Raw genomic sequence first — 27,714 nt, 5'->3', positions numbered from 1 at the left:
AAACAAACATCAAAAACATAACACATGCATATAAGACCACCGCAAAAACTGCATATCATATATATCTCAAAAATGATAATGTGTTAGAATGTACATCAAATTCCCAAAGTCTCGTATAACATAATGAACAAATAAGTGTCAACCAACACTGCCTCTATTAGCCAGTGGATCCTGCCTGCTAGATCCCGCACCAGGATGTCTTAATGATGCCCGAGGTGGTCCCATAGAACCTCCACTACCTGCATCTTGAGTAGTCCATCTACCCGATCTACTTGATCTACCCGATCTACTTGATCTACCTGAACTACAAGAATAGTAGTTTTGTACTTGCCGACCCTCAAGAACAACTCTCTAGTAATCCTATCACCAATACATAGACTCCTAAGATAAATGAATTAGTTGATCATCTCAAGTCAATGTACCTATAGCTGGAGAAATATACTTTTGATAAGTGTCATGTGCTAATTGTGCCCTCCGAATGGCATCATCGTTCTCCTTCTGTAAGCGATCCCGCTCAATGATCAACACATCTTCCACTATAATTCAGAACTACTACTCCTGGTGAACAAAATATTGATCATCCATCTGTCTCTACTACTCTGTAGTTGGAGGATCCTCTAAGATTTATATCTTGGCCCTTAGGACCTGAGGATCATGATCATCATCATCATCCTGACTATCATGAACCAGTCCCCCATCACCACCCTCTCCACCCATCATTGTAGAATGTACATCCTCAAGCTTTTGCATATTTGTATCATGAGAACTCTCATCCCCATCATCGCTTGATGATCCTGAAGTTGAATCATCATCCTCACTATTGCTGGACTCAGTATCTCCACCAATGTCCACATACTCCTCTCCCTCCTCTCCCTCTAAATCTCTTCCTCCACCATCCCCGCCATCCCTACCAGCCCCTCCATCATCTCCTTCCTCCTTAGTATCTCTCCCACTCCATCTCTGGTGTCATATCTACTAAGGTGTAATTGAAATGGTTGGATCTATCAACAGGATAGGCCTATGCGTCTGTTGAACACAAGATGCCACTGAGAGGGTGGGGGGGTGAATAAGTGGTTTCCAAATCTTTTCCCTTTTCTATCCTATGTGTATATATCGGTTAACAGATGTAACATAAGGAAAACATATCTGTTAGATAGGAGGATAACACAAATGCAACCACACATAAAAGGGACATCCCATAACACCAGATGTACGAGGAAAATCCAAGGGAAAAACCTCGGTGTGAAATGTTGTTGGAGACTACTGCTCCAATCCAGTCTCATAATGTAAAGCTCCGTTACAACATTTAGGGCACCAACCCCTATACCGAGCTCCAACTCAATGATCTAAAATGAACATATATTAGATACAAAAGTAATATCCTTGTTACAAAAGAACTTTGTAACACTCATGCAAGTATCTCCACCGGTTATCCTCTCTCCAACTCTCTGCTAGTTCTCTACTCACCTTCTCACTATTGCACCCTTATCTCTTGCCGCAAATCACTCTCTGGTGCAACCATACCAGTTCAACCTATTCTTCTTTTCTATAGGTTCTGCCCTCTATCAGTTCTCTTTTCTCTCTGTCACACTGCTGATAGCCACCACTGGTCTTCTTCACTCAGTCAATTGTTTGCTATCTGATTCTTGCCGATTCTTAGCTTACTAGTTCTCTTCTAATTTTCACTATGTTCTTCTCTTTTCTGCAATCTTCTTTGCCTCTTCTCTATTGGTTCAAATCACCACTAGTGCACTCCTCTATTAGACTTAATGGAAGACTACTGGTTGCCTCACTCTCACCGGTTGAACTCTTCAAACCGGTTCTCTCACACACTCAGTCTCTTCTCTTATTGACATAGAACACTTTCTTCACTAACCCCACTCTCTCATGTAGCAACACAATCTACTTCTTTGGCTTGCACTCTTATAGCCATATTTTCCTGCCTAAACGCGAGTTCAAACATTTACGTGCTAGGGTTTTTGCCATGCGCTATATTTACATCCAATCTGATCTCTAATCATCATGGAACATCATAACCAATTAGATCTCGTTTCCTTGATTGATAAATTATAGCTCATCAATCACCATCGCCATATTCTTTACCTTTCCACGTATTTCTTCTATCTTTAGGCATCTGTAGAATGATTTTTAGCATTGTATCATGTCAATTGTGTGCGTGATGCGATTTCCTTCACCCACTTCAATCTCCAAGATCACTCTATATTGGATCTTTATTGTTTCCTTGATCTCAAGCTGCAACCTTTTGCACTCATTCCTCAAGATTCGTAGTCGCCTTTAAATGTTGAATCAACCGCCAACAACCTCACTAACACACCACACTGACCTGTGCATGCATGCCACTTCAAATCCATGTGGCATCACTATCAGAAAACACCTCAACTTAGTTTGCTATGTTAGTTTGGATAGGATCATTGACCATACATGACATAACCTTATCGAATAGACCTAACCAATCTACCTTCAGACCTACACTTTGCTTCTCTTCTGGTGGAACACTTAAACTGGTCAGCACACTTGCCAACCTACCTCATGCACATCTTCAACAGATGGGATCCTTTCACTTCTGGACCTTGTTAGCTTTACCAATGGACATACTTACCGGTAACCACCTTGATGACACCATGTCATCAACCTCCAACAAACTCCATCTTGAATCCGGTTGCACTCTCTGTTTGCAACTTCTCAACATTGCCTTCATCATTTGATTGGTTCTCCTATTAACTAGTTTGTCAAAGTGATAAATATATCGTTACTTCTTTATACCAGTAACTCATCATGTCTACCCAGTTGATCTGGTGGATATCTCTGATCTCATGCACCTAAGGCAACTTTGTGTTTCACCAGTTCATCTAGTGTGAGCCTTCAATCACCTATCTTCTACTCTTTTGTCTATCTCAAAGGACTGTGATGCATTCCATGCATAATAGGAGATAAGCTCCACTTACTGGTGGGAGTGGATCCTTTTCATCTGCATCCAGCATGCCACAACCTCACTGTAAGTCATCTCTTCATATGCTGACTAGATCTTTATCCGGTGGCTTGCTAATACTTCACTTTTGGTGGTGATGTGATTTTTGTAACATCTCACCTCTTCATCATAGTCAATAGACCAATCTATGTCTTCAACACAAGTCAACACTAACTCATGTACTGGTGACTCCAATGATCATTATGTTGACTGACACTCTCTTCCTTACTGATGACCTATTAAGCTAGGTGGCATGAGAGACATCAAAGACATCACTTCCGGTATGCATCAATAAATGTACTGCACACACATCTCCCATACTGATTGCCATCTTATGCCGGTTGTCATCAATGATAATAAAATGCCAACAATCTCCCCCTTTGGCATTGATGTCAACACATGTAGTATATGGCATACTACAGATTATTTCTCCCCCTTTGACAATAATGGCAAAGGGGACTGATAGGGTTTGTCTCCTCCTTGTCTATACCATGCATTGACAAATTTTTCTCTCTCCCTTTTTGTTTATCAGATGCATCTCCTCCTTTTATCATCATACATTGCATCCTCTCAATTCACAATACTTGAGATGGAGAGCTCAACCACCAACTGACACCAATTTCTCAGCAACCAAGTGTATATACAACTGGAACCCTATTGCATATACAAGTCTAAAACCAATTAAAGGAACATGTGTCAGTGAATACAACATACCTGCTAGTCAAACTGCATCATCTCCCCTTGATATGCATAATCCATTATGACCCCAAATTCTTGATATCAATTGTATCTCTTCCGATATCAAATGCATGTTCTCTTATGCAGGTAACTTTCCTTCTTTGCAGGAAACTCTCTATGTGGTCCAGTTGTGATTTCAATTGGATAGACATTAAAATATCTCACAATCCTAGATACTTCCAAGGACACAATCATACCGGTACAACCATAGATGTTTTCACTCCCCCTGTGTCTAGCAAGTCTGATACAAATCAGAAAACATGGATGTCAACTCCCCCTGAGTCAAACATCTCAGGTCTTCATTTTCCTATTAGGTTCTAAACGTGAGCCAAACTACCCCTTATATTAGTTGAGCTGTGCATATGTGATCAATCTAATGATCTGTCAGCTCCATAATTTCCACCATAGCATATGACATGATCCTAGATGTACACAATGCCATACAATATCACTATCATGCCATATATCAAACCGATTAGCCCAAAAAGATGCATACATACAAGATCAACTACCGAGCCAACATATGGCATTCAAGATATTTCCAGTACCACTTGAGACATAAACACCTCAATCCATGCTACCAGTCATAATGCAATGATCCTATACCTCATTGTCTTACATAACCTGCAAATACTGGTTAGTATACATATTAGTAACATACTACACATACCGGTTTCCTGCACTGATCCATCATCTCTATCGGAGCACCTTCCTCTAACTCCTGTCTTCTTGTGTCAATTAGCTACCACTGAGGTCCTACATCTCCTTTAAGCCTTAGGAGAAATCACTTGTGTATTGAATGCATAATGTATGTCCATGCTCTCATCTTCCTGCTTCTTCCTCCATACCTGCATGACTTCACCTTTTTTCCCATTTTCAATCTTAAGAGTAGGTTTTACCTTCTTCTACTGATTGGTCCTTTCTCTACTAGATTTTGTCTCATGATCAAAGATTTTGCTATAGAAGCAAACAATGTTCATGCCAAACGCATGATTGGGGGACCTTCTATGAAACCTGTTAGACCACCTTCTTCTGATCATGTTGTTGTAACCGGTTACTAGAACCAGTGGACCTCGTGATCTTGTAGGAACAAAAACTATTCTCCTTTTGTTCCATGAACATTTTGTCTCTCATATGCTCTATATTTATTTCCATGTTGAGCATAATTGCTATACTGGCTGTCATGTGACTACAAGTTCATCCTTCTGCAATTTTGACTTTTATGGCCAAAGCCATTACACCTTCGACAGACAATAATATTATTTATAGGAAGAGTATACTATCTATTCCTAGACTTCCTTCTACATTCATCTGCCCTATGGCCATATTCTTTTCATGCAAAACAATAACTGAAGAAATGGGGCACATAACTTAAGAATTTGTTTTTCCATGCTTGTGGAGATCTCATTGGTTTAGTATCTCCATGTCTGCTTCTCTGTGGATGGATCCTGGGATGTTCACTTTCTGTAATTCTTCCATTTGATCCCTTCTTTTCCCACACTTTCTTTGACTTGTGGGCAGTAGCATTTCCTTGTCTTCTACTAGTAGGAGATCTTCTATGTTGTCTGCTTCTATTCTTTCTTCCAGTGAAGCTGCCTTCTCCCATCTTCCCTTTTCCTTTGGGATCTTAATTTTCTATCCTTCTTGCAGCATCATTCATCATCCTTGGCTTCATGTCATCATCGGTTATGGTTAGATCAACCTTCTTCTAGGGATAATTGCGGACAGTGAAGTTTTGTCCCTTGTTATCTCTATTTGAGGAGATGAACATAATGTCATTGTGTGGGACATTCTTGCTGGTGAAGAATTCACCGGCACCACTTCCTAATCATCCGGTGTCCTTGGAGTTCTTTTGCTTCTTTAGCATTTTATCCAAGGCATCACTGCTGCCATCAAACCAGATTCTCACCTTGAGCTCATCCTAACATTTTTCAAGGTCATTTCGGAGACTCTCCATTTCTCCTTCTAGTTGATGATACTTTTTATCCTTGGCCTCTAGCTCAGATGCTAGATCTTTACACTTGCATTCCTTGGTGTCTTCTCATTGAGTCTTCAACTCTGAGATACATTTCTTAGATTCTTCAAGGCATCTGATCAATTGGTTTTGTTCCACAATTGCAACATTCTTGAATAACTTGTATTCATTCGTCACTCTAATAAGTTCTTTGATTGCACTTACAAGTTTACCATCAAGATCAACCTCTACTTCATCTTCTTATTCACCTTCACTATCACCGCAAAACACATTTTTCCGGTAGGAATGATTTGCATAATCATTCTTAGATGTATGTTTCTCATCTTTTGATTCTTGAGCCATGAAGAGGTGGGTTCTTTCTTCATCATTGTTACGGCTGCTAACAGATCTACCTTCATCTAGATACTCATGTGTTACATTTTCCTTCTTGTTTCCATAAACCGGTTCTATATTTCTAGGCTCATTTCCATAGAGCTTCTTCAATCTGTCCCATAGGCTTTTTGCCGATCTGCATCTGTCCACCCGTGAGGAGACATTACCAGATAGCCCACTAAGTATAGCCTCCTGTAATGGTGGAAAAAATGATGAGTGATAGATCAAGAGGAAAACTAACCCTTTCCCTCAAAGAGAGATGAGAGTTTCACTATTGATTACCCTTCAAGCACTTTTCACCATTACATTAAGAAGATAAGGGATAATTCACTAAATTCAATCTCCACACAAAGATGATAGATTAAATTATGAATGAATTAAGAATGTTAGGATGATCCCTTCTCCTTGTTTGATTTGGAAAGGAAATTGATTGAATTATGTAGTGGAAAAGTGACAAAGAATTGATTATAACTTGAGATCTGAATATGGGATGAAGGTCTGCACCTAGATTTGGCAGTAAAATGTCGAGATGAAGTCGCCCTGCAAATTTGACGAAAAGTTATTTGGACCATGGCGGGATTGTACACGGTCCTCTGAAAAATCCTCGAAATGAAAAGGGTTTTTCCGCCTCTGCAAATGAAGCCCGAATCTGAAAGTATAGTTGCACACCTACAACCTATACACAGAATAGAGAGGGAAATGTATTAGAATTGGGGGTTTTTCTTTAGGTCAAACCCTAGTTTTGGAGTTAACCAAGTAATGAAAGGAAGGACTTGCAAGTAGATGTAAATGAAAGACTGAATTGTAAATCACCTCAAGGGAGGTTGTAGTAGAAATGTTGACAGAAATGATTGTATGGAATTGTATGTTGAAATCAATCTCCTCTTCAATGGTTGAATCCTTCACTTGAATGCAACACCTAGCCTTGAAGGGAGACTTGAGAATGCTCAACGCTGGAAAAGAATGCTTGAATACTCTTGAATGCTCTTGAATACTTGATCTCTTGTGCATACTCCAATCTTATCCAACTCCAATTTATGAAAATGAGAGGACAAATGACCCCTTAAATACATGTTTGAAGGATTTGAATTTCATCAGGGGTCGACATCTGGGAGATATCCTACTCACTGTACAACCCACAATGCATTCTGTAGGAAGGTCCTGCCCTAAAATAGGGTAGGGAAAGGAGCGCCATGCCCCTATCCTGGGAGGACAAGGGCACCACATCCCTATCCAAGGGGGGACAAGGGCACCATGCCCCTATCCTACCCCTTTCTACAGGGTAGAGTGCAGTTAGAATGATGCGGAGGCCAAGGAAGAAGTTGTTTTCACAAGTCGAGCACTCTCCGGTCTCTGATCAGGCTAGAGGATTCAAGTTCACATGCATGTGGACCCTAATGTAGTCGTAAATTGCTAGGGTCGCAATTTAATGACACTACACCTCTATTGCTATATCATTACACCAGTATCTGTTAGGATAATTGGTGAACAACTTAGAGGGGGGGATGAATCAGTTGTTGACAGATTATATCAATTAATCCACTTAATAACCTTTAATCAGATCACATAAATATTAAGTACCAGAATAGCAGAAACAAATATCGGTAAGCAATAAAACTTAACAATGAAACAAATAATTAACACAATGCAACCATACCACATAACACCATGATTTGTATGTGGAAAACCCGGAAAGGGAAAAACCGCGGTGGGAAGCCTACCAACAGTTAGATGATACTTCTGTAGAAAGTATGTGATACAATGAGGGGCCTACACATGCAGGAAGGCACACTACCTAGAGCGTACAACTCATTACAAAAGAGTCTCACTGACTATAGAGAGGTTATAACCAATTTGATCACCTATGATTAACCAAATATCCTTCACATATGATACTACATTTCATGACCATGAACATTTTTCTTTCCCATACATATGATCTACAATGAGATCTTACATCAATTTACACCAACCCTAAGGCCTAAACCAATTAGGTCGGCCACCTAAAAGATATTACAAGAAGATCATTACATATATCCATATTACAATGATATGCCATGTTGGCTTAACACCAAAACAACAATAACCAATCCATAAATCATCCTAGTAATGTGTAGAGAACATGTTAACATGACATTGGTCCATAACCTAGATAGGCAACAAACCTAATCTGGGTCCACCACGCCAAAGCAATGTCTTCAATTAGTCGAGAAATGATTAAGGAACATCTTCAACATCTTGAAATCCATCTAGAAGCTGCACCAACACCACTTATGCATCCTATCAAGATTTCTCAGTGAAAGCTGTGCTAGTTAAACCTTAAACCCATGCCGGTAAGGGTTTACAAGAGTGTATGATAGCATCTGATCACCAAGTCAATACAAACTGACCAAAACATGCTCCAGAAGCATGTAACACATAAAATCAATCATAATCCATTGATCCAAACATGTTGAAAGTGTCCAACAGATAGTCTCTTCTATCGGTAACACTAGATCTTCTACTGGTAACCAAAACGTGTCTGTCGGTAACCAAAACCTATCTATCGGTAACCAAAACCTGTCTGCTAGTAACCAACCATAACACCTAGTGTTGACATCAATGACAAAACATAATCAATTCATCCATAATGCCAACAATCTCCCCCTTTGGCATTGATGGCAACACTAGATGTGAAAAACATCTAAGCACCAAGAAATGCCAAACAAGTCTCCCCCTGTGAAAGACAACCAAAAATCTCTTGAATATCAATAACTCTCCCCCTATCAATGATATCTCTGAATTTATTTTTCACATCACTATCTCTCCCCTTGTGAATGATATCTCTGAATTTATTTTTCACATCACTATCTCTCCCCCTTTGACATCAATGCTAGAAATCTGACAAAAATATCAAAGCAAGAATGTAAACCTCTGAATCTCAAAGCTGACTACTCCCCCTGAGTAGTAGCACCAATCATCAGTGCTAAAATAAATAATATCTCTGATAATGCTTTTCAGACTGATCACAAACTACATCAATCAAGTCTCTGTTGGAGGGGCAGAAACCCTAACCTATCTCTCAAATACTCAAATGATTCCTTAGACACTGGTTTAGTGAATATATATGCAATCTTCTCTTCAGTGTTCACATAAACCAATTTGACTTCCTTTCCTTCTACCTTGTCCTTTATAAATTTATACTTTATTGATATATGCTTAGTCTTAGAAATTCTTAGACATGTCAATAGCTGCAGAGTTATCATAGTAGATAACTACCGGTTCACTATACTTCACCTTGATATCCTTCAACATTTGCTTCATCCACAAGACTTGAGTGCAATTAGTTGTTGCTGCAACATACTCAGCTTCTACAGTAGATAAAGAAATGCATGACTATTTTTTGCTGATCCATGAAACTAGTTTCTTTCCAAGAAAGAAAGCTCCACCATAATTTCTCTTCCTGTCATCAGTATCTCCTACCCAATCTGAATCTGTATATGCACATAAAGTGAAATCATCATCTCTAGAATACCATAAGCCATATTCTGTTGTTCCTTGCAAATACCGAAATATCCTCTTTACTGCACATTCATGATTTTCCTTAGGATTAATTTGACATCTTGAAACAATACTTACTGCATTCATAATATCATTAGACCTTGTTGGATTTACCAGTGTAGATGTATCTTTGATAGATAATATCTCACGTGTCACCATAGGAGTACTTACCGGTTTGGAATTATCCATACCAAACTTCATCAACAATTCCCTTAGATACTTAGTTTGACAGATAAAAATGCCTTTGTCAGTTTGAGTAATCTGCAAACCTAAGAAAAATCTCATCGCACCAATCATGGACATTTCAAATTAATTCTTCATATTATTAGAAAATTCCATGCACAATTTATCTTCTCCTCCAAAAATGATATCATGAACAAATACTTCAATAATTAGAATATCATCGTCAGTGATCTTATAATATAAATTACTATCAGCACTGCCTTTAGTAAAACCAAGCTTCAAAAGATATTTATCCAATCTTGCATACCAAGCTCTAGGAGCTTGTTTCAATCCATATAAAGCTTTCTTCAATCTGCAAACCATATCTTTATCATATATTAGTGAAAATCCATCAGGTTGATCAATGTATACTTCTTCCTCAAGTTCATTAAAAAATGCACATTTAACATCCATTTGATAAACCTTATAGTTCTTATAAGATGCATAGGCAAGAAATAGTCTAACAGCTTCAATTCTAGCTATAGGTGCAAATATCATAATCAATTCCTTCGATTTGAGAATATCCTTTACAAACCAATAGAGCCTTGTTTCTTACAAATTGACCATCCTCATTTAGTTTATTCCTAAAAACCATTTAGTTCCAATAACATTCTTATTTTTAGGCCGGGGAACTAAAGTCCAAGTCTCATTCTTCTCTATTTGATCTAATTCATCTTCCATGGCCTTTAGCCAAAGTTTATCTTTACAAGATTCAATAACAGATGCCGGTTCAATTTGAGAAATAATACATACCTCTTTATTTGCTAGTCTTCTTCTTGTCATAACTCCCTTGTTCCTATCTCCAATGATTTGATCTTCAGAATGATTTAATCTTACATACCTTGGTGTCTTTTGAACTTCAGGTTCACTGCTTTGATCATCAGTCATAGTTGAATTTTCTAATTATACTGGTGTGACTATCTAAGTTTCCTGTACTGGTTGAGGCATTTCCGGTTCAGTTATGATCATTTCCACTGCTGATTCCCTATCATATGATATACATTGATTTCTTTATTGCTAATCCACTTTCATATTAGCGCTCTCCACAATTTTCTACAATCTTTTGTTATAACATCTATATGCTTTGCTTTGAATTAAATAACCGAGAAATATTCCTTCATTACATCTAGGATCAAACTTCCCAATTGAATCATCCCTTTTGATATAACATTTACTTCCAAAAATTCAAAAATATTTAACATTAGGTGTATGCCCAAACCATAATTCATAAGGGGTCTTACGGGTTTCACCTTTGATGTGAAGTCTGTTGAATGTGTAGACTGTTGTACTCACTGCCTCTCTCCAGTAGATGTGAGGCAATTTGGCTTCCATCATCATAGATTTTGCTGCATTCAAAATGGTTCTATTCTTTCTTTCCACTACTCCATTTTGCTAAGGAGTCCGAGGTGCAAATAATTGTCTCCTAATTCCATTTGTCTTACAATAACTATTAAATTCATGAGAAGTGAACTTGCCGCCTTGAACTTATCTTAGACATTTGATTTTCAATCCAGTTTCTATTTCAACATTTGCTTTAAAAATCTTCAACTTATCAAAGGCTTCAGATTTCTCCCTTAGAAAAGTCATCAATAATTAGCATGAAATGCCTATCACCTTGAAAGCTTCTAGTCCTTGCTAGACCACATAAGTGTGTATGAATCAAATCGAGCACATCATTATATTTATCATGTATTCTCTTAAAATAAGTTCTAACTTTCTTTCCCAATTGACATTCCTTACATACCGGATTATGAGGCTTCATAATCTTAGGTATATCTCTAACTGCCTTTGTTGAACTGATCTTAATAATACAATCAAAATTAACATGACCCAACCTTTTATACCATAACCAACTCTCATCAATATGAGTAGTCAAACATGCCTTATTACCAGTACTCAAGTGAAAGATATTACCTCCAATCTAAGTACCAATTGCAATCTCCAAACAAGTTTTGTTAATGATTTTGCATTTTCTCTTTAAACTGAAGTTGGAAACCCTTATCCACCAATTGACCAACACTCAAAAGATTATGCTTTAAACCTTCTACATAATGGACATTATCAGTATTATGCTTAACATCTAGAGAAATAATACCTCTACCTTTGATCATACATGCTTTGTCATCTCCAAATATGACTTGACCGCCATTGTATTCTTGTAGGGATAAAAAATTTCTTTTATCTCCAGCCATATGATGTGAGCATTCACTATCAATTACCCATTCATCCTTATCTTCAACTTTTTCTGCCAGAGCCTTTTCTTCATTTAAGATATCCGGTTCTAAGTCATCTTCCTTTAAAGCATAGAACACCCATTCCTTTCCGTTGCCAGATCCACTAGCAGAGTCTGCTACCGGTTCATTCTTAGAGTCATCACTTAGTCCTTCCTCATCCGCTATTTAGCATTGTTTAGTTTTATTAAATCTATATATGTTTTGATTAGGATTAAATGTTTTCTTAACTCTTTCTTTAAATCTTGCATTCCTTTCAGGACATCGAGATGCAAAATGACCGATCTTATTACATGCAAAACATTTAAAAGGTGCTTTTCCTTCATACTTACTTCCTGCCGGTCCTTTAGGTACTCTTCTAGCAAATAAGGCTTCAAGTTGCTTAAATTATTCATCTTGTTTCCTCATATCTTCCAATTCTTTTTCATATAAGGCTATCCAATCAATTTCGCTGGTAGATGATGATGATGCATGAAAAGCAGGTTCAGACTTTACGGCTCCAGAAGATCCAAATTCTTCAAGCTCAAAAGCCGATAATTTCCCAATCAGAATGTCTCTATTAATTGAAGTGTTTGCCATTGTTCTCAGCTTATTAATTGTAGTTGCCTTCATCTTGTAAACCATTGGAAGGGCTCTCAAAACTTTGGAAACTATTTCATCTTCTCTCAGAGATCCTCCACAACATTGAATTCCCATAACAATCTCATTTACTCTTTCCATAAACACAACAATTATTTCATTATCTTCCATCTTCAAGTTTTCCTATCTTACCCGGTAACCATCAAGTTTAGAAATTTTGACAGTAGGATCACCTTCATTCAGAGTTTTCAATTTATCCCACATAACCTTTACTAATGATTTATCAGTCAATCCCATTATTTTTTGATCAGTAGGTGCGCACAAGAGGGCTTCTCTAGATCTGCAATCATTTTCAATATTCTTTTCCAGGTCTGCAGGAGAAGGATTGCTAGATGTTGGATCATAAGGTGTATATCCTTTCTCAATGATCTCCCAAATATCCTTGCCAAGACATCTAAGATGATTCTCCATTCAAATTTTCCATATCCCATAATTTGTTCCATCAAGCTTAGGGATTTCTCTTCTGAAAATAGTTGCCGATGGATTTGAAGTGTTAGCTGCCATAGGATCTACCTCAAGTGGTTAAGCTTCCACAAAAGAGGACCAAAGCTCTGATACCAATTGTTAGGATAATAGGTGAACAACTGAGAGAGAGGGGGGGTGGGTGAATTAGTTGTTGATAGATTATATCAATTAATCCACTTAATAACCTTTAATCAGATCACATAAATATTAAGTACCGGAATAGCATAAACAGATACCAGTAAGTAATAAAACTTAACAATGAAACAAAGAACTAACACAATGCAACCATACCACATAACACCATGATTTTTATGTGGAAGACACGGAAAGGAAAAAACCACGGTGGGAAGCCTACCCACAGTCAGATGATACTTTTGCAGAAAGTATGTGTAAAGCGGAAAAATTGAACCCTAGTTGTTCTCCCCTCCCCAACTCCAAGGAGAGAGAAGGGAGAGTCACTAGGGTTGATGGTTTTCAATTAGGAGAGACTTTACATTCAAAAGAGGGGTTGAAACCCACAAGATCCAATCCCACACAATGCAAGATTGGATTCTATATGAGTTTCAAGGGTTAAGACATCAAGGATACCCTCTTTTGTAAAGAATGTAGATAGAATGATTGAACTAGGAATGCATGTAAAGTAGGAAAGATTCACTTATAAACAGAGATAGGGATATGGGATGAAGCTGCAGACCTGGAATTAGCAGTAAAATGTCGAGATGGTGCTATTCGGCAAATTTGAGCAAAAGTTGACGGGACGATGGCGCCCGACGTGCACACGGTCCTCCGAAAAATCCGCGAAACGAAGGTGGATCTATTTGTCTCTGCACAAGGATTCCAGATCTTCAATTACAGCCATTTACCTGCAACCTACACACAAAAAAGAGAGGATGATTGGGGGGTTAGGGATGAGGGGTTTGCCTTTAGGTCAAACCCCGGTTTTGGAATTAACCAAGAAATGAGAGTGCTATAAATGTAAATGTTTGTAATGTAAACAAGTACTGATACCTTGTTGTAAGAATGTTTGTATTCTTACATGCGAAGGTGTAATGTATGTATTATGTGATCTCCTCTTCAATGGTTGAATCCTTGTCTTGAATGCAACACTTAGCCTTGAATGGAGACTTAGAATGATCACTTGCTTGAAGGAATGCTTGAATGCTTGAATGCTTGAATGCTTGAATGTTTGAATATCGTTTCCGCCTTTTTTCTATCTATGTCCTCCTCAAATGGGAGAGGAAATGTAGTTTATATACTTGCCAATTAGGGTTGAAAGATTGATTTTCCCGACCTTAGGCCGACCAGGAAATATTATTTTCCAATTTGCAAACTTAAAGACCCGAAGCCCCAAAAGAGACCGGGCCCAAAATAGGGCCAGGGACCAGGGCGCTGGGCGCCATGGTCCTGGGGGACCAAGGCACTGGGCACCCTAGTCCTGAAGGACCAGGGTGCTGGGCACCATGGTCCCACCTCCAGGGACAGCAGGGTGCAAGGAGGGATCAGGCCAGGGTGCTGAAAAATGCAGTTTTTGGTGTCATGAACAAGTTTCGGGGTCTCCATTCAGGTTTAGTGTTGCGCCGCCATCGTGAAGACCCAAATGCGGTCAAAATTACAAGTGTCACAATTTTAGGATGCTACATTTAGCCCCCACTTTAGCGGGAGTATAAGCGTACGCTCATACTTCCAGTAAAGTACAAGGAAACAACATTGAAAAACTTTCACCACGTCAAGGAGGCAAGATACACCAAGCCCCCAGTGGACTAAGGATCTTACAACTTCAATTGACAAAGTAAAAGGGAAGATCACGAGGGAGAACCATGACTGTCAGTAGTAAGGTTCCCTCACTATGAGTCATGCAAGAAAGATATCAAAAATTTTCAAGGCAAAGCTAAATTTGTCAAGAAATTTTTAAGTATCTTGAAAAGATATGAACGGGATGTATGCCCCCTATGTTAAAGCGATCGCACACGCCTCACTGGGGGTGATTTCTTTAAGGTAGTGATACATATAAGAAATGAGAAAGGAGCACGTTATCACAAGGATTTATCCCCCAAGTGTGAGATAAGCCCAAGGATAATAGACACAAAACACAAAGCACAAGGTGACTTCGCTTTCCTCGGGATCAGTATGCTGTATGATAATTCATGTATATCATATGTATGTATGCATAATTGTTCTTCATTCCCCAATCAAGGAAGGTCACCTAGAAGAATGGAACACATGTGTCTTTTGAGTCAACATGAGAGAGACCAAAAGAGATCTCAATGTTTTGCATCGTCCTCAAGTAAACAACATTAAGGACAACAAATAGAAGAATGAGAATAACATATAGAAGAAGTAACAAAAGAGAGGAGGAGAGAGTCTGCTATGCTAATGAACTAGTCTAGCATGTCATCTACCCCCCGATCTTGCCGATCAATATTTCGGGAAGGTAGGAAACATGCTAGAGGAGGAACATCCAACACAGCAGATGGAGCTATCACAAGATCCAAACAAGGGCTATGCTCATATCCCAAGCCACGGTGTTCTTGTCTAGGAGCTAGGATAAGTGCTTTAGAAAATTCGTTAGATAGATGGTTATCAACATCAACATGTTCATATTCACTATCAGAATGAATAGGAGTAACATTTTCATCTATATCATCATCAAGATTTATAAAAATAGGATCTTTAACTCGCATAGGATCAAGACCATCATGCATCTTATGTTTAGGAGATTTCGGCTCAATCGTCGGCTGAGGAGAAAATGGAATAATATTGGCTGAAGGTGTTTTTGGGGATTGCAAAGTTTGAGAAGCAGCTGCCTGAGCTCTAAGACGATGCTTTCGTCGGTGTTCACGTGCAGAATGATTTCGTCTAGTCTTAGTAGGAAGTTGAGAAGATTGAGGAGGAGGAGTGTTCTCATCCTTATCACTTGGGTGTTTAGGTTGTGGTCTCTTAGGTTGAATAATAGGAGAAGAGGAAGGTCTTTTCTCTCCATAAAAGGAAGGAGGAGGAACTGCTCCATACAAAGGAGGAATATTCAGTTTAGGAAGGAGACCAAGCCCATCATGACGAGGAGGGATAGGTCTACTTTTAGGAGGTTTATTAGATATAGGCATAGTCACATCCATAGGGATGGGTTGGGAATCTTCTTGAGGAAAGACATTAGTTTTATCTTTCAAAGGAAGAACTTCCTTCTCAAGAACGATAGGAATGTCAAGTTTGGATGTTCTAGGTTCACTTAGAGATAGGATCATATCTTTTTTCCACTTTTGATAAGATTTAAAAAGATGATCACTTCGCAGAGGAAGAGATTGGAATTGTTTAGGCCAAAAGTAATCAATAGGAACGCTAGAAGTTCTTTCAGCTAGTTTAAAGAGACTATGATTGACAGTAGCAACTTCACCATTATGGGGAAATTTCAAACACTTGTGAATAGGAGAAGCAATAGCTTTCATGGAAGATAGCCAAGGATAGTCTAGCTTCACATGAAATTGTTCGGATGATGAAATAATAGCAAAGTCCACATCAAGGGATTTGTTATGGACCTCAATAGGTAATGTAATAGAACCAATTGCAGGAGAAGAAAATGCATCAAATAATTTCACAACCACATTTGTTTCATCATAGATCACTTGATTCGATTGCAAAGTAAAAAGAAATTCTTCAGTAATGATATTAACCATACAAGAAGGATCAATAAGCACTCCACGACAAGGTGTATTCTTGACTTTTGTAACTATATATAAAGGACCATCAGGTGCCCTGATAGTTTCACTAGAATCAAAGGTGATGGAAGGTTCTTTAGGGATTTTCTGCTGCTCTACAAAGTTAATCACATTCGGAGTCATAGACACAAGATCATCAGGTGAGACAGAGGAATCATTAGTATCAATCGCATTAGAGGTATGAGAAGGCAATGGATCAGTAAAAATCTGAAGATTTTGGTTAGGAGGAGCTACAGATGTGTTGCCTTTATCATTCACACCAGAAACAGAGATAGTATTATTATCAATCAAATCTTGAATTTTACCCTTTAAAGTGAAACATTTTTCAGTATCATGCCCAGGATGACGATGAAATTGACAAAAAGATTTGTTATCAAAATAGGGTGAATTAATCTTTGTAGGATCTATTTGCCTTATAGGAGGAAGAGTAAGCACATTTTATTCCAATAACTTATTCATAATACTATGCAATGATTCATTCAAAGGAGTGAACTTTCTTTCTTTCTTGAAAAACTTAGAAATAGGAGGCACACCTGATGCCGCATTCACATTGTTGTTGATGATGTTTTCATTGAATTTAATGGACTCTCTGTTTGGTTTAAACTTCCCAAATGGTTGTTGACTACTATCACCCTTATCACTCGGAGCCATAGGATTTGCTTGTTCCATTTGACTCACAGTCAGTTGATAATTGTGAAGAGTTGCGCACAACTGTTGGAAAGAAGTAAACTCAGAAAACAGGAGTTTTTCTCTAATATCTTTTTGTAAATTAAAAATAAAGATTCTTTGAATATCATTGTCAGGCACTGGAAAAGAAATCTGAGCATACAAATGCTTATATCTACCAATGAAATCAGTCATTTTTTCTTTAACACCTTGTTTACAATGCATTAAATCAATCAAAGTAACTTTAGGACTTATATTGTTTTGAAATTGTTGAATGAAAGCATTTGCAAGTTGTTCGAAAGAAGTAATAGAATAAGAAGGCAACGAGCAATACCATTGTAGGGCTTTATCTCTTAATGTTCTAGTAAACCGTTTTGCAAGCAACCTTTGGTCATAAGCAAAATCAGTACATATTCTTTGAAAGGTCTTAACATGTGTTAGAGGATCACCCTTACCATTATAAAGCTCCAAATGCAGAATTTCAACATGTTTAGGGGGGATAGCTCGAACAATGTCAAGAGAAAGTGGGCTCGCAACATCAAATGTGGGCACACTAAACTTAGATTGATTCATAGAGGCAATTTGTTGTTGTAAAGAAGAGACAGTTTGTGCAAGATTGTTAATGGTCGCTTCAGTCGAAGAGTTCATATTAGACGTGTTAGATTGTGATGGAGGTGTTATGTTATTGAAAGAAGGTAGAGAGTAAGGTGGTGGGACACTATGATAGTTAGTCATAGGGGATTATTGGAAAGGAGGAACACTGCAAGGAGGAATGGAAGGGTTAAATGAATTGCCCCCTTGTGTCATGTTCATTTGTGGAGATGAAATAGGAACACTCATTGAAGGAATGAATGAAGAAGTTGGATTGAATGAAGGAAGAGGATTGATTGAAGAAGAAGGATTGCCCCCATGATTAGTGATCATAGAAGGAATGTCTTGTATTGAAGTAGTCATTGTGTTTGATGTAAAAGTAGGTATACTAGCAATAGGAGTTGTCAAAGGAATAGAATGATTAACTTGAGTAGGAGGTTATGTATAACCTAAGGTTTCGGCACAACTCTTCATAGGCATCACATTCGAATCCACAATGTGTGCAATACCACACAAAATATCAATTCCATTCTTATCACTTTGAACCATACATTTTAGACCCTCAATTAAAGGAAGAGCTTGACTATCGGGGTATTCTTGAGACATCCATTGTCGAAAATCATCAAATTGATTATCCAATTTTGAAAGTTGTTCTACAGAAACCTCATGGAGAGCTTCTTCATCATTAAGAGGATTATAGGAATTACCCATGTCCTCGTTAAAAAGGCCATTCAAATTAGGTTCCATCTCCTCAGTAATTACACCTTGGAAAGACTTAATTCTAATGCTTCGTCTAACAGGAATAGTGTAAGTAGGACTTATTGTTGTAAAACTCATGCACTAAAGAGAGAGAGAAGATTTTGAATTTTTAGAGGTAGCAAATTTCAATAAAACTAGCCAATCTCCTAGATTTAAGCTGTTAAATGCAATCAGGACAATCTCCCAAAATTTTGAAAAAAATGTCCGGGACCGTGGCGAACGGAGTGCACACGGTCCTCGCAACTTTTTTCGAAATTTTCAGGGATGAAAGTTATGATGATTTTAAAGCTAATCTGAAAAAATTGAGTGATTTTATGATATGTAGATAGGCCAAATTAAAGTTGCAATCTCAAAATTGAACCCTACCAAGATTGTTGAAAAATGTAAATTTTGAATTTTGAAAAGGAGAGGGAAACTGAAATTTTGAATTTTATGATTTTAGAGGGAATGCTAAAAGCAATGCAAGTTTTGAAATTCAAAAATTGACTCAATTTCACACAAAATTCAATTTTGAAAGTGGAAATCAAGGTTGTTGCAATTAAACACTTAATTTCAAAAGTCACAAATTGTAAAGATTTGAATAAAACACTGAAATTTCGAATGAATGCTAACACACTTTTCAGATTTAGGACAGTAAGAAACACAATTTTGATACAAATTTCAATTTCAACAATTTTTGAATGATTAGAAGCCTCAATCCAAGCAATCGCTAGACCAACTTTGATTTTAATTTTGAAGGTGTTAAAATTGATAAAATCAGCCAAAATTCTTGATTTTAGCAGAAAAATACAGTAAGATCTAGCTCCCGAAATTTCGGAAAAAATGTCGGGGACGATGGCACTCGGGGTGCACATGGTCCTCGCAACTTTTTTCCAAATTTTCAGGGATGAAAGATATTGTGATTTTATTGCGGAATCCAAAGTTACAGCCGATTTGGAGGTGTTTTGATTAGTGAAATTATCAGTTAAAGGTTGAATCAAGAAGGTCTTAAAAATTAGGGTTTTGACATTTAACCACTTAATTTTCAGAATTAAAGAACAAATATGAATTGACAATTTGCAATAGAAGGGTAGATCTGAAACAAGCATTAACAATTAAACATTTCACAAGCTTAATTACTAAAAAGAAAATTTTAGGGTTTTATGCAATCAACCTCTAAAATTTTCAAAAGATCAAACATGGAAATATAATTAGGAAAGCAAAATTTTCAGATCTAACCTTGAATAATCAGAATGAGGATGTTCATGTCGGGTTCACCAAAATGTAAAGCAGAAAAATCGAACCCTAGTTGTTCTCCCCTCCCCAACTCCAAGGAGAGAGAAGGGAGAGTCACTAGGGTTGATGGTTTTCACTTAGGAGAGACTTTACATTCAAAAGAGGGGTTGAAACCCACAAGATCCAATCCCACGCAATGCAAGATTGGATTCTATATGAGTTTCAAGGGTTAAGACATCAAGGATACCCTCTTTTGTAAAGAATGTAGATAGAATGATTGAACTAGGAATGCATGTAAAGTAGGAAAGATTCACTTATAAACAAAGATAGGGATATGGGATGAAGCTGTGGACCTGGAATTAGCAGTAAAATGTTGAGATGGTGCTATTCTACAAATTTGAGCGAAAGTTGATGGGACAATGGCGCCCGACGTGCACACAGTCCTCCGAAAAATCCGCGAAACGAAGGTGGATCTGTTCGTCTCTGCACAAGGATTCCAGATCTTCAATTATAGCCGCGTACCTGCAACCTACACACAGAAAAGAGAGGATGATTGGGGGGTTAGGGATGAGGGGTTTGCCTTTAGGTCAAACCCCAGTTTTGGAATTAACCAAGAAATGAGAATGCTATAAATGTAAATGTTTGTAATGTAAGCAAGTACTGATACCTTGTTGTAAGAATGTTTGTATTCTTACATGCGAAGGTGTAATGTATGTAGTATGTGATCTCCTCTTCAATGGTTGAATCCTTGTCTTGAATGCAACACTTAGCCTTGAATGGAGACTTAGAATGATCACTTGCTTGAAGGAATGCTTGAATGCTTGAATGCTTGAATGTTTGAATATCGTTTCCGCCTTTTTTCCATCTATGTCCTCCTCAAATGGGAGAGGAAATGTAGTTTATATACTTGTCAATTAGGGTTTAAAGACTGATTTTCCCGACCTTAGGCCGACTAGGAAATATTATTTTCCAATTTACAAACTTAAAGACCTGAAGCCCCAAAAGAGACCGGGCCCAAAATAGGGCCAGGGACTAGGGCGCTGGGCGCCATGGTCCTGGGGGACCAGGGTGCTGGGTGCCCTAGTCCTGAAGGACCAGGGCACTGGGCACCATGGTCCCACCTCTAGGGACAGTAGGGTGCAAGTAGGGATTAGGCCAGGGTGCTGAAAAATGCAGTTTTTGGTGTCATGAACAAGTTTCGGGGTCTCCATTCAGGTTCAGTGTTGCGCCACCATTGTGAAGACCCAAATGTGGTCGAAATTGCAAGTGTCACAATTTTAGGATGCTACAGTATGTGATACAATGAGGGGCCTACACATGTAGGAAGGCACACTGCCTAGAGCGTACTACTCATTACAAAATAGTCTCACTGACTATAGAGAGGTTATAATGACCTCAAGATAAATGGACAACAATCTAGAATAATGAACTGCCAGAGATAGCATCTACCATGCTTGATTACAGTCTTGGATAAGCTCAATACCAGAGGCCTTTGACCTCTTCCTTAATCCCAATTCAATCACCTATGATCAACCGAATCTCCTTCACATATGATATTACATTCCATGACCATGAACACTTTTCTTTCCCATACATATGATCTACAATGAGATCTTACATTAATTTATACTAACCCTAAGGCCTAAACCAATTAGGTCGGCCACCTAAAAGATATTACAATAAGATCATTACATATATCCATACTACAATGATATACCATGTCGGCTTAAGACCAAAACAACAATAACTAATCCATAAATCATCCTGATAATGTGTAGAGAACATGTTAACATGATACCTGTCCATAACCTAGATAGGCACTAGACCTGATCTGGATCCACCATGCCAAAGCAATGTCTTCAATCAGTTGAGGCATGATCAAAGAACATATTTAGCATTCTGAAATCCATCTAGAAGCCACACCAACACCACTTATGCATCATGTCAAGATTTCTCAGTGAAAGCTCTGTTAGTTAAACCTTAAACCCATGCCGCTAAGGGTTTACAAGAGTGTATGATAGCATCCGATCACCAAGTCAATACCAACTAACCAAAATATGCTCCAAAAGCATGTAACACATAAAATCAATCATACTCCATTGATCCAAACATGCTGGAAGTGTCCAATAGATAGTCTCTTCTGTCCGTAAAACTAGATCTTCTACTGGTAACCAAAACTTGTCTGCTGATAAAAAAACCATAACAACTAGTGTTGACATCAATGACAAAATATTAATCCAACACATAATTAATTCATCCATAATGCCAACAGTATCTTCTTTCTGCTTTTGAATTGGTGAGAGGACTCACTTTAATAGGGCAGCCATATACAGCCGACATCCACATATCAAACCTTAAAGAGGATAGGTAGACTTCCTTCCTACAACTCCAAACAATAAAATTTGAACCATGAAATACAGAATTAGGGATTGACACAAAACAAACCATTGTGTTCAAATACCAGAATCTACTCAAGCTATAGAAAGCTTATCAACTGAGAACCTATTCTCTGATACTAATTATTGAACACAAGATGCCACTGAGAGGGGGGTGTGAATTAGTGGTTTCCAAATCTTTTCCCTTTTCTATCCTATGTGTATATACCGGTTAACTGATCTAACATAAGGCATACATACCGGTTAGATAGGAGGATAACACAAATGCAACCACACATAAAAGGGACATCTCATAACAGCAGATGTATGTGGAAAACCTAAGAAGGGAAAAACCTCAGTGAAAAATGTTGTGGGAGACTACTACTCCAATCCAGCCTCACAATGTAAACCTCGGTTACAACATTTAAGGCACCAACCCAAAGAGTACCACTCCTGCTTTAGGGCACCAACCCAAGGAGCACCAACCCCTAATTTTTGGGCACCAACCCCTCCATCGAGATCCAACCGAGTGATCTACAATGAACATATATCAGATACAAAAGTAATATCGTTGTTACAAAAGAGCTTTGTAACACTCATGCAAGTCTCTCCACTGGTTCTCCTCTCTCAAATTCTCTGTCATTTCTCTTCTCACCTTCTCACTATTGCAACCTTATCTCCTACTACAACTCACTCTTTGCTACAACCTTACTGGTTCAGCCTCTTCTTCTTCTCTTTCGGTTCTTCTCTCTATTAGTTCTCTTTTCTCTCTGTCACACTGTTGATAGCCACCACCGGTCTTCTTCACTCAGTCAGTTGTCTTCTATCTGATTCCTGCTGATTCTTAACTTACCGGTTCTCTTTTGATTCTCACTGTTCTCTTCTCTTTTTTGGAATATTCTTTGCCTCTTCTCTATCAGTTCAATCACCACTAGTACACTCCTCTGTCAGACTTAATGGCAGACTAATGGTTGCCTCACTCTTGTTGGTTGAACTCTTCAGATCAATTCTCTCTCACACACTCAGTCTCTTCTTTGATTGACATTGAGCACTTGACTGATTGGATCTCTTCACTAACCTCACTCTCTCATGAAACAACACCATCTACTTCTTTGGCTCGTACTCTTATAGCTAGATTTTCCTGCCTAAACGTGAGTTCAAACATTTGCGTGCTAGGGTTTCTGCCATGCACTGTTTGCATCCAATCTGATCTTTGATCATCGTGGCACATTATATCTGATTAGATCTCATGTCCCTGATTGATGACTTACAGCTCATCAATCAACCTCGCCATATTCTTTACCTTTCAATGCACGTCTTCTATCTTTAGCCATTTGTAGTATGATTTTTGGCTTTGTGTTTGGTCAATCACGTGCATGATGTAGTTTCCTTCACCCACTTCAATTTACAAGATTAGTCTATACTGGATCTCTTCTCTTTCCTTGATCTCGAGTTGTAATCCTCTGCACTCATTCCTCGAGCTTCGTAGTCGCCTTTAAATGTGAAAGATACTTCCAACAACCTCACTGACACACCACATTGACCTATACATGCATACCACTTTAGCTTCACGTGACATCACTATCAGAAAACACCTCAACTTAGTCTTCTATGTTAGTTTGGATAAGATCACCGACCAGACACTCCATCGATACAACTCACCCTGCCGACATGACATAACCTTACCAGTACATCTTGCCCTACAGGATAGACCTAACTAGTCTGCCTTCAGACTTGTACTTTGCTGCTCTTCTGGTGTAACACTTAAACTGGTCAGCATACTTGCCAACCTACCTCATGCATATCTTCAATAGATGGGAGCCTTTCACTTTTGCACCTTGTCAGCTTTACCAATGGACATACTTACTGGTAACCACCTTGATGACACCATGTCATCAACCTCCAACAAAATCCATCTTCAATCTAGTTGCACTCTCTGTTTGCAACTTCTCAACCTTTCCTTCTTCATCATTTGACCGGTTCTCCTATTAACTAGTTTGTCAAAGTGAAAAACATATCCTTCCTTGTCTATGCTGACAACTCATCATATCTACCTGGCTGATTTAGTGCTTATCTCTGATCTCGTGGACCTAAGGAGACTTAATGTTTCACTAGTTTATCCTATGTGAGCCTTCAATCACCTATCTTCTACTCTTATGTCTTATCTTAGAGGACTATGATGCATTCCATGCATAATAGGAGATAAGATCCACTTATCAGTGGGAATGGATCCTTGTCATCTGCATCTGACATTGCACCAATATGGCTTCCCTATTTGAGCATGCATATCTTCAAGCATGCACATATAATCTGGTTGGGCACATTCACTGACAGTCATCTCTTCATATCATGACTGCATCTTTATCCAGTGGGAGTCCTGTTGTTTCACATCTACCCAACATACCGATGGCTTGCACATACTTCACTTCTAGTGTTGATGTGATTTTTGTAACATTCTTCCTCTTCATCAAAATCAACAACCCAACATTTTTCTCTCTCAATAGTTGGTAACAATGCATTGCCAACATGTCACTTACCGATCTTATACCATACCGATCTCCAATCCATGTCTTCAACACAAGTCAACACTAACTTGTGTACTATTGACTCCAATGATCATTATGTTGAATTCCACTCTCTCCCTTACCGGTAACCTACTAAGCTAGGTGACATCAGAGACATCAAGGACATCACTTCCAATATGCATCAATAATAGCACTGCACATACATCTCCCATACCAGTTGCCATCTTATGCTGGTTGACATCAATGACAACATAATGCCAACATGCTTCAAGCACCATGCATAATAGTATGGTGTGGTACTTGGATCTACAATCGTGGCTGCATGACCCCACTAAACTGCCCTAAGTGAATCAAGCTCAGTAGCCGCAACATGAGGCTGTATGCAATGATGTTCCTTCGAATGGATCTGTTACTGCTAATGAAATCAAGGAAGTTGAACATAACATAAGAGCTAAGGAAGCATTGTTGAGTGCTTTGACTGATTCAGAGATGACTAATGTGATGGGACTTCAAATTGCACATGAGATATGGAAAAAGCTAGAGGTCTTGTATGAAGGAGATGCAGAAGTTAAAGCTATTGAGTTGCAGAGTTTGAAGGGAAAATATGAGAAATTGAAGATGGGAGAAGATGAGAACATAACTTCCTTTATGACTAAAGTGAATGATATTTTTATGAACATCAGATGTGTTAGTGGAACTCTTGAGGAAGATGAGATTGTTTCTAAGGTGTTGAGATCCTTACCTTCTTCTTATAAAGCTAAAGTTTTTGCTATTGATGAGATTCATAGTGTGACTACTGTGATAAGAGATATGCTAGTTGGCAAGTTGGCTGCTTTTGAGTGAGCGAATTTGGAGAATCACATGGTAAATTTGAGATTGCATTTAAAGCCTCTATATCGAGGAAGCAGTTGTATGATCCAGAAGAGAGTTCATCGAGGGTTTCAAGATATGTGAGAGAGATGAGAGAGATGGAAGAGAAGGAGAAAGAATTGGATGAGCTTGAAGTACTTATTGCTCAAATATTTCTTAAGGGAGCTGGTAAGTATGATTGAAAGTTACCTTTGAAATTTTTCTCTTGTAATAAGATAGGACATTTTGCTTCCAGGTGTCCTGAAAGAATGTCTAGGTATGATTAGCATGGAAGACATGATAGATTTGATAAACATGATAGATATGAGAAGCATGATAAGCATGACAAGTCCTACTAGAAGTACAAAAATAAGAAGAGATGCTATTATGTTGTCGATGAAGGTGTGTCAGATGAGGAATCAAACAATGAGAATTAAAGAGATGAATTTGTATTTATTGCTATGAAGGAAGATGATTCGGTACCAGTGAATCCTATAAGCTGCATTGTTGAGGATAAATATTTAGCTGCTAAGATTAAAGAGAAAGATGAATGGGTAATTGACAACAGTTGTTCACATCATATTATAGGTGATAAAAGTAAATTTGTGTATATGGAAAGGTATGATGGTGGTATAGTAAGATTTGGAGATGATAAAGCTTGTGTGATTCATGGTAAAGGTTCTATATCGTTTGATGGTAAGAATAATACTGACGATGTCTTATATGTTGAAGATTTGAAGCAAAATATTTTGAGTGTTGGACAGATGTTTGACAAGGGATGTGATTTGCAATTCAATAATGGTAAATACAAGATTTTGAATGCCTCTGGTATAGAGATTGCAATAGGGGACTAAAACCAAAGGTAATATTTTTTGCTTGAATGTCGGTGAGAAAAGTTGTTTGATTTCTCAAATTGATGAAAGTTTGTTGTGGCATAGGAGGACGTGTCATGTTAATTTTGATTGCATGATAAGGATAAATTCTACTCAAGTTGTTAGAGATTTGCCTAAAATTGTGAAGCCCTCTAATCCGATATGTAAAGAATGACAGTTGGGAAAGAAAACAAGAACATCATTTAAGAGTAAGTTGTATACATCTACTGGACTATTAGATCTTGTGCATACTGACTTGTATGGTCCTACAAGAGTGAGAAGCATGTAGGGTGACATGTATTTCATGTTGCTGATTTATGACTACTCTAGAATGATTTGGGTGACTTTTCTAAGGGAGAAATTAGAAGCATTGGAGAAATTCAAGATATTCAAAGAAAAGGTGGATCTACTAAGACAAGGTTGAAGCTGAAGTGTCAAATATCTAATAGAGGAGAGTAATTCACATTAGACGAGCTTGATACATTTTGTGAGAAGAATGGAATTAGAAGACAATTATCTGCTCATAGAACCCCTTAGCAGAATGGAGTTGTTGAAAGGAAGAACAAAACAATCTTGGATGCTGCTAGAATGATGTTGGTTGAAGGAAATATTAGGCAAACCTTTTAGAAGGAAGTTGTTAGCACTGTTGTTCACACATTCAATTGGGTTCATATAAAAGGTGATTCTGGTAAGAATCCTTATGAGCTATGGTTTGGTCATGTTCCTATAGTAAAATATTTTAGAATTTTTGTAAGAAAATGTTATATCAAAAGAGATGAGGATATAGGAAAGTTTGATGCAAGATGTGATGAAGGAATCTTCTTAGGGTATTCTACTAAGAGAAAGGCCTATCGGTTTTACAATAAGAGGTTGAAGAAGATATTAGAAAGTGCAAATGTGAAGGTTGATGAATGTTTTGGCAAGTAGATCAGAGCATGCAGATATGAGATTGATGATTAGGATATTGTTTCAAAGCCTACA

The 27,714-nt window shown here is 38.1% G+C and overlaps 1 protein-coding gene across 1 annotated transcript in view; it reads right to left on the bottom strand.

The window, feature by feature from the left end:
• Positions 1 to 624: 624 nt before the first annotated feature.
• LOC131874391 (uncharacterized) overlaps positions 625 to 27,714 on the bottom strand; it is a 47,693-nt gene continuing 20,603 nt past the window's right edge. Inside the window, exon 2 of the mRNA XM_059217741.1 lies at positions 625 to 960. Coding sequence (XP_059073724.1) covers positions 625 to 960 — 336 coding nt within the window. The remainder of the gene's footprint in view (positions 961 to 27,714) is intronic.

Source organism: Cryptomeria japonica, chromosome 3, assembly GCF_030272615.1.
Source record: "Cryptomeria japonica chromosome 3, Sugi_1.0, whole genome shotgun sequence".
Lineage (NCBI taxonomy): Eukaryota > Viridiplantae > Streptophyta > Pinopsida > Cupressales > Cupressaceae > Cryptomeria > Cryptomeria japonica.
This window is presented reverse-complemented; position numbering and strand designations above follow the sequence as displayed.